Source organism: Mitosporidium daphniae, assembly GCF_000760515.2.
Source record: "Mitosporidium daphniae strain UGP3 chromosome Unknown contig-168, whole genome shotgun sequence".
In the NCBI taxonomy this organism is placed as follows: domain Eukaryota; kingdom Fungi; phylum Microsporidia; genus Mitosporidium; species Mitosporidium daphniae.
In genome coordinates this window covers 1-7,965 of record NW_013546658.1, presented here as the reverse complement: position 1 = coordinate 7,965, position 7,965 = coordinate 1, and the positions used below count along the sequence as shown (strand labels likewise).

Below are 7,965 nucleotides of genomic sequence, written 5' to 3'. Positions count from 1 at the left end.
AGCCAGAATTTCTTCCAAAACCCTAGAATCGTTTGGATTTTCAAAGAGTAAGTGTAGATCCCAAGACTCGTTGCTAGCTTTTAATAAGCCCCACGACTTTTCCTCGATATCTCTCTTGACTGAGCAAAGCATAGACAACAAAATCATAGAAAACAAGAAAATAGATAGCAAAAGCACAGACAACAAGAAAATAGATAGCAAAAGCACAGACAACAAGAAAATAGATAGCAAAAGCACAGAAAACAAAATCATAGAAAAAAAAAGCACAGAAAGCAAAAGCACAGAAAGCAATATGCATTTTCTTGATCAAAACAAAAGGATCGCCTTTGAAGATTCGATTTTTCCTACTAAAGCGGTAAGCTTAGTTGAATCCAGTCTTGATTATGAAAATTCCTCAAAGTTAGCCATTATAAATGAAGAGAAAATCGCAAAGCCTCTTTTGATTGAATCTGAAAAGCATAAAGAATCCCTAGCGATTACGAGATTTTCTTCTCAATTGGAATTAACAAAAGATCAGAAACGCTGTACACCTGAATTGTATTTAGCACCTTCAAGGGAAATGTGTAAACCCCGTCTTCAAACCCTTTTTACCGATGTTCCGACCTCTACGTTATTGCCAAAGTCAATGCTGGATTTGGAAAAATTCTATTTTAGTCTTGAAGAATGCGGCTCCCTTAACGAATCTAGAGGTATTTCTACCATTTTCTGTCGTGTATGCCGTCCAATTGAATTAATGACGGGCCTCTCGATAGACCATTTTTTTCTTCAAAGTATTTTGTATTTCCTGCCTGATTTGCTTGCGGCTGAACCCTGGGTTGTTGTCCATGAAGGACGGCGGGTTCTTTCCTGGATCATCAAAGGAGCTGGCGCTATATTGTCACCAAATCTAGGACCGACAGCGATCTCCCCATCTGCTTTTGTAGATAGACGCTCCATACTAAGGACTCGACTACTAAATGAGCTTTATAAAAATTATTCGCTGTCATCACCTTCAGAAGAGATTATTGAACTTTCTTGTATTATAGGATCAAAATTTTGGCCTACACCTTTTCATCCAGGCTCTTTATTTCCGAGTATAGAATCCTTGCCAAGGAAGAGCCTACCAGGAATCCAAGGATATCCTGAAATATTGGGCTCAATTCTTGATAATTCATCTTCAGTATTTTCTAAAACAACACCGAGCGTACTACCTGAAAAGACGGATTCTCATACGTCTTTGTTTCCGGCCGAAGCTAAGGAAACGTTGTCTCTTTTAGGAAGGGTATGAATTTTTATTGACCACTTTATCAATTATAGATAAGAGCAAAGGAAAAGGAACGGAATGCCCAACTTGCATCTAATTTGCCTGCAGCTAATACAATTTTAGTAGCTGGACTGTCTGGAYGTCCACTTCTTCAGAAGCTGCTATCTCTTATAGAAGGAATTGATTCGTATGTTGATGTTTTCTTTTTGTAGGATATTTATGACGTTCAGTAAAAATGTACTCCTATTGGGAGAATTATCCAAAAGGTTATCGTCAAATTGTAATATAAATGTCACACCAGGTAAAAGTTTCATGCTAATTGAAAGATGAGGCATGTTCGCTTGTAAAATATCTTGTTACGATTGTACCGAAATATCTTTCCATCGTAAAGATGGGAGGGGAATCGGCATCTGGAAATATCCCAATTTTTATTAAAATCCACAGAGATTGTATGGCTGCTGCAGTAGCCAAGAAAGAGGTCCAATCTTTCATTTTGAGTAGCAAATAAATGGAAATTAATTTTATAAAAAATCCAGCTCTCATTGAAGAATAATTGCATGAAATAATCAAACCTTAATTTTCGATGGACTCTCATTCTGTAGCTGCAACAGTCCTTCAGAATGGGGAGGATCTGTTGCTTTTTGCAGTTGAAGGCCCAAACTCACGACCAGACTACCATGTAAATACAAAGGAGGTACGTCATATCAATTTATCACAACTAGGAATTGTTTATTCAGTTAAAGGGAAGTCTTCTTTTAAAGATAATTGACCCTGACACCTCCGAAAAGGCGGATATTATAGTCCCACAAGGTAGCACTTTTCTTCTGGACAGTACCAAAATTTGCATATAATTGATCCGAATAGAAATGATACCACACAGACCGATTAGGGCACATTCCACATTTGGTCTTGTTGTTGAGCTTCCAAATGCAGAGCGTATTAAATGAATGTTTAATGTTTGATAGATAAGCTCCAGTGGTATTGTAATAACTTTTCATATGGGAATTTGCTAAAGGAAGTGTGCCTAGTCAAACGTGAGAGGCAAGAACTGCCAGATCTTATTCAAAAAGCCTTGGACGACACGGAAATGATCCTTTTATGTGATCCATGCAATATACGGCAAGAAATATATGAAGATCCAGATCAATGATTGTAGGAGCCATATTCAAGCTTTAATATTCAAATAAATGTGAGAGAATTTCATTATAATCGCTGCTGTCAACTATGATCTTCTCGGCCAGGCTTGGGGCTGATCGAAGCCTATACTAAACCAGAGGCCCATATTTTATCGCATCATTGTGTTTGTGTCCAAGCGAATTTCAATTAATTGCGTCTAACCACAGATCTCTGGAAGATTTTATTAATTTATATACGTTAGATGACTATGATCGTAGCCAACAGGAGGGATATTACAGATGAAGAGAAAATTTTTGCTGCTTTCCGGAATGAGGTAGATGATGAAGCATCTACCAATGAAGACTTTGCAACATGTTCCTTTGGATTGATACCACTTTCCGAGGATGAGGATGATGCTAGCAGTGATGCGCCTGGTAAAGCGGGGGAATCGCCTTTTTTCACAGTTGGATTCGCCGCACGCTTTTGTTTATTTACAATTCTTTCGATAAGAGTAGACACTGGGGACCTATCCAGTGGGTAAAATGATACCTTTTTGGGGAAATCAACAGTTGTCGACGGATCCATAGTTGTGATTGAGGCAGAAAATGTCCCATCAGAGCCTATTCCAAACTCGGTCAATAAAAATGGAAGAGTAAATTGCGTTCTTGCGTATGAAAACATAAAGTTCTCGGCCTCTGCGCACGAGAATACAAAGACGCTTAAAATAAAGCTACCCATTAGGCTAAATTGATCTGCTCTCTTTATCAGTGAAAGGGCCTTGGTAAACCAGATAAAAGATCCAACAGGAAAGATAAAAATATGCAAGATTAATTGGATAAAGGACAGGATGACCTTTGAAAAAAAGACCGGAGAAAGCTTTGCTACGCTGTCCTTTTTTACAAATGGAGGTGTGGTAAAGTATAAAGTGCATGCCCAAAAGACAACAGTAATTAGGCACCTAGTTCGCATGATTTCAAAGCTTAGGACATTTAGGATGAAAAAAGTGTAAAACTCCCAAGAAAAGTATCCAAAAACTCCATGCATCAAAGAAATGATAAATGTGAATGGTGTCGATCGAGTGAATAACATCGATATGAAATCAAAAAAGATAGATGAAATAGAAAAAGACGTGCAGCACGTAAAAAATGTGCTGGCTTTTTTCGCCGACAAGACCAGCAGACCATATTCTGCCCGTTCCCTTTGAGAAATAAGGTCGTCATACTTGGAAGAGTCCATAAATATTGGAGGTTTAAAGTTCCAAAAATCTTCCGACCTGATCGAGCCAAGCCAGCAAGTATAGAGTAAATACAAGAATAGTGCGAGAAAAATTGGTTTGTTAATCGGGGAACCCTTAGGATGTCGTGGCACAGGAAGGATCTGGATTATGAGATGCAAAAAAATTGCCTCAAAAAAGGCCGGTATCACGTACGAGCCAGCTTCTTGGTCAATTGCAAGGACAGAAAGAAAGCCGCCAGTGATATCGGAAGTATCTGAAATCGCTATATCTCGTCCTAGCCCCAAAAAAGCCTGAGCCAGCAATAGGTTTTTTTCGAAATCTTCAAGAATTGGCCAGGCGACAAATAATTGAGACGTGAACATATGCAGAAGAGCTATCATAAGAAAAAACTTGAGATTATAGTCGATTAAAAGGCAAAAGGCTGGAATAATTACCCCAAATAGGCGATAGTGCCAACGCCACCAGTAAGGGGATTCAGAGGGTTGGCCAAATAGCAATCGAAAATACAGAAAAGGGAATAGGAAGTCAGAAGTATCTATCAGATATCCTAAAGTCTGTATAGAAATCAAATGATAGCTCATGAAAAGGGATACCACCAATGTGAATACGATATTTGGCGTCAAATTGGTGAAAAAGACAAAAATTCTCCAAGGAGCTATAAAAACAGACAACAAAACGCAGGCTGTAACAATTCCGTAAACAAGGACTCCTAAAGTTGAAAAAATTTTTGTATTCGAAAAGACATTATTTACCGCCAGTAATCTCAGCAAATAGGTAAATGAATATATGGAAAATAATATCAAGATACGAGAGCTAACAAACACATCAGAAGAAGAAGGAATTCCGCTTTTAAAAAATATTGAAAGATGCCTGAAAGGATTGAGAATGATAACAAGAGCTTGAAAAATTAATGGCAGAATTGATAAATGAGCGGGTTGAATCTTTACAGAGGAAGCTAATACCAATCCTTGAAGCAAGGACAAAAGGACAATAAGGAACAGCGAGCTGGAGATCTTGATCATCAATGAAAAAATAATATCCTTAATCGTTAAAAGATTGAAAATAATCCAATCAAAAAGACGTTTACATCAATTAATTAATTTATTTAATTCCGAAAAAGCTAGAATTTACCAGAATGTTAAATATTTTTCATGAATTTTCATGAATGTTACCTTCAACAATCTATTTATAGGGCAAACTGATATGCTTTAGCATCCATGGACAAGCTTTTTATTCTCGATAACATTCTTTTTGGAGATGGAGCATTTTCATCTTCGCCATGCAATTTTTCATTACGCTCCCATAAAAAGCCCTCATGTACATCTTCTCGTGATGATGGGATGCAAGCATCACATTCTGCTAAAACGCTTGCTGTTTCGATCTGGGAAGAGCCATCAAACGAGAATTCGTCAAACGAACCTTTGATAGAGGCAGGTCCATCAGTACTTGTGATTTATGCCGAAATTCCAGGAATAAAGAAGGAAGATGTTTCTATTTCGGTAGACGGTGATGTGATCAATATACGTTGTAAACGCAATCCTATCCTTTCTCCTACTCCTTCATCTGAAAAGTCGGAGACCAGGTTTTACCTGTCCGAAATACACGCGGAGTCAAGTTTTTCTTCTTTCTTGGAATACTCGAGGAAAATTCAAGTTCCAACGGATCGCTTTAATATTGACACTGCTTCTGCTTCCGTTTCCAATGGCACTCTTGCGATTAAAATTCCACGAAAAACCTCGAAGGGGCCCATCGCTCCAAAAAGCATCCCTATCCTTTAGTCATTTACTAAATGATTGATGTACTACTGCCAGTAAAGTATTATCTTTGTTTATTAACAGTGATAACGGAAAAAATTATCAAACAAGCAAGAATGATCCAGTTCAAATAGGCAATAAATATGGAAATGAACGTAAATATTACAAGCATAACCAATGGCCCCACTATATCGACCAAAGCAATGAACAGTAATCTTTTGATCTTAGAATTGGATAGGCCAGATTGGAAATAGATAATGTACATCATATAAAGAATCTGGAAAATAATGATGGAAATCAAGGGGGTATTATAATAGATGGGAAGCACGTACGGGCGCCCGGAGTAGTTGGTGAAAATTACAGAAAGAACAATAAAGAAGGAAAGATACGAAAGGGGCACTTTGAGTAGAAAAATTCCATCAGAGGAATCGAACATTGAAGAAAGTTCGGCCCTAATATAATATTGCAGAACAAACAGATGCCAAAGGACTTGGGTAGTGCCGATGAGGATGGAACGAAGGTTCATTATTGAAACAGGAGGCCTTTCCAACAGCAGGGGCGTGTAGAACCCATACACTCCAATGTTCTCTCCTTCTGGGAAATTCTTAGAGTCAGGATTGCGTTTCTTCTTATTGTCGCCATATTGACGAAGCTCTTTAAACTTCCTTTGGACATGAGAGAACAGGTCTAAAATGTAATTTGACAATTTTAAAGCCAAATTGGCGAGCATGGGGTTGATGGTTCGCAGCATGGCGATAAGGGTACCCGATGCAAAATTGAATGCAATTCGAATCAACATCAGTACCAAATTGACCAGGGAGGAGATAGATGCGAGAAGCCGAAAGAATCCAGGCATCATATCCCAAGAAAATGAGCCAAGACCGAACGAAATTAGAAGGAAAATCGAATTTTCGTTTAAAAAAGAAAGACCCCAAAGTACTTGAACAACAGCAGAAAGGAATGAGACAATGAAAAATACTAGAAAAAGACGATATCTGTAATATGCCGACGCTCTGCCAAGCCGAAGAATCTTAGTTACACAGGATATGTCCAAAACGTACGAAGTAAATGGAGCCACCACGGCAAAATCGGTTGTGGTCTGGCTGATTTTTTTCAATAACCAAAACGGCTTTCTTGGAATATCCATGAAATCCTGGAACGCTGATTCATCTGTATTTTTGGGTCTTTCAAAAATACCATCGCTAATAAACTGAGGTGAATCTAGCAATGCAACTCCAATGTCTGCCTGCTGCAGAGCCATAATGTCATTTGTGCCATCGCCGCACATAAGCGTGTTGAGGCCTTGTTGTTTATATAGTCTTAATACTAAACACTAGTAGGTTAGTTGGATAATCGGAAAAGCATACCTTGTTATCTGGAGTTGATCTGGCAAAAACGGACACCTTTGGTAAGATGTTTTTTACAAAAAAGGCTTCATTCCATTCAATTAAAGCGGAAAAGGCAGAATTTGAAAGTATCAGTCTGCTGTTTCGCGAAAGGCGCCTGTACAGCTGATGGGGCGTCAATAACTCTGCGGTATTCATTAGTTCAATCAAATAGTCATCATCTCGGCCGTTCTTGGAACCAAAACTTCCCAGATTACATTTGACAGACAGACGAATTTGGCTGCCATGATCGATATTATGAGCTTCAATGTCTACCGAAAATATACTATTTTCTTTGAAAAACTCCAGTCGATGACCAACAGCGGCTGCGGTTTCCATAGAGTCTCCAGTGATCATAACAGTCTGATGGCCCGATTCACGAAGCAGCTTCAAAGTGGCTAATGAGGCATTTTTGGGGGCACTTTCAAACGCCACCATTCCGAGATACGAAAAAAGAGGATCACCATCAACGCCAATCAAACCTTCAGCAACGAAAGGGTCCGTAATGGAGGAGAATGTAAATTGATCGTCTTCTTCGTCATCATCAAAATCCTCCACGTTTGTTCGAGATGGAAGCCATTTAAGACCAAGGGCCATAATTCGATATCCAGAGGACCCCAGCGCCATGCTTTGCTGCAAGTATGATATTCTATCTTGATCACAAGACCATCTGAATTGGGGGAGCAAGATATCCGATGCACCCTTCATAGCGACAAAATATTGAAATCCAATCTTTCCAATGACAACCATCCGCTTTCTTAAAGAGTCTTTTGGAAAAATTTTCAGAATCTCGATCGTAATACCATCATCCGTGACAACTTTTGTCTTAACATGTTCGCCAGCAGATCCAGAGGGGTATAGCTCCCAACCAATAGCTTCGAATGGAAGCTTTTCCATGGATGAGCCAAATATTTCGAAACCTGAGCCATCCAGCGAAGCTGCTTCAAAAAGAGTGTGGCAAACTCCAATTACTAAGCGAGCATTAGAGGCGACATCGGATCCGCCTGGATATTTTTTCAACCGCAATTTCCCATTATTAAAAGAGTCTCTTTCTTTGGCATCTGATTGCTGTGTAGGGGAAGTGGGTATCTTTTTATCCCAAAATTTCGAAATACGTGAGAAAAAGGAGCGAAGAAATGAATTCCTCAATTCCGAGAGTCGCCCGTCTGATAAGGATACTTTCTGTGATGGATCTAGCCATCCGACATACTTCATTTCAGATTCGGTTAG

At 39.0% G+C, this 7,965-nt stretch overlaps 5 protein-coding genes across 5 annotated transcripts; 3 read left to right on the top strand and 2 right to left on the bottom strand.

Moving 5' to 3' along the window:
• Positions 1 to 1,455, top strand: DI09_168p50 (uncharacterized protein; the record flags this gene model as incomplete). Its single annotated transcript, XM_013383478.1, has 2 exons — positions 1 to 1,261; positions 1,297 to 1,455. Coding segments are annotated over 2 exons (1,420 nt in total), but the record flags the coding sequence as incomplete, so codon positions are not given.
• A 371-nt stretch (positions 1,456 to 1,826) lies between these two features.
• On the top strand, positions 1,827 to 2,094 carry DI09_168p40 (uncharacterized protein; the record flags this gene model as incomplete). Its single annotated transcript, XM_013383477.1, has 2 exons — positions 1,827 to 1,937; positions 1,981 to 2,094. 2 exons carry the CDS (start codon positions 1,827 to 1,829, stop codon positions 2,092 to 2,094), a joined length of 225 nt encoding a protein of 74 aa, XP_013238931.1.
• Positions 2,095 to 2,617: 523 nt separating this feature from the next.
• Positions 2,618 to 4,618, bottom strand: DI09_168p30 (uncharacterized protein; the record flags this gene model as incomplete). Its single annotated transcript, XM_013383476.1, has 1 exon — positions 2,618 to 4,618. The coding sequence occupies one exon, from the start codon at positions 4,616 to 4,618 to the stop codon at positions 2,618 to 2,620; it is 2,001 nt and encodes a 666-aa protein (XP_013238930.1).
• Positions 4,619 to 4,813: 195 nt separating this feature from the next.
• DI09_168p20 (heat shock protein Hsp20) lies at positions 4,814 to 5,374 on the top strand (the record flags this gene model as incomplete). The annotated part of the gene is made up of 1 exon (XM_013383475.1): positions 4,814 to 5,374. The coding sequence occupies one exon, from the start codon at positions 4,814 to 4,816 to the stop codon at positions 5,372 to 5,374; it is 561 nt and encodes a 186-aa protein (XP_013238929.1).
• A 40-nt stretch (positions 5,375 to 5,414) lies between these two features.
• Positions 5,415 to 7,965, bottom strand: DI09_168p10 (uncharacterized protein; the record flags this gene model as incomplete). The annotated part of the gene is made up of 2 exons (XM_013383474.1): positions 5,415 to 6,599; positions 6,718 to 7,965. Coding segments are annotated over 2 exons (2,433 nt in total), but the record flags the coding sequence as incomplete, so codon positions are not given.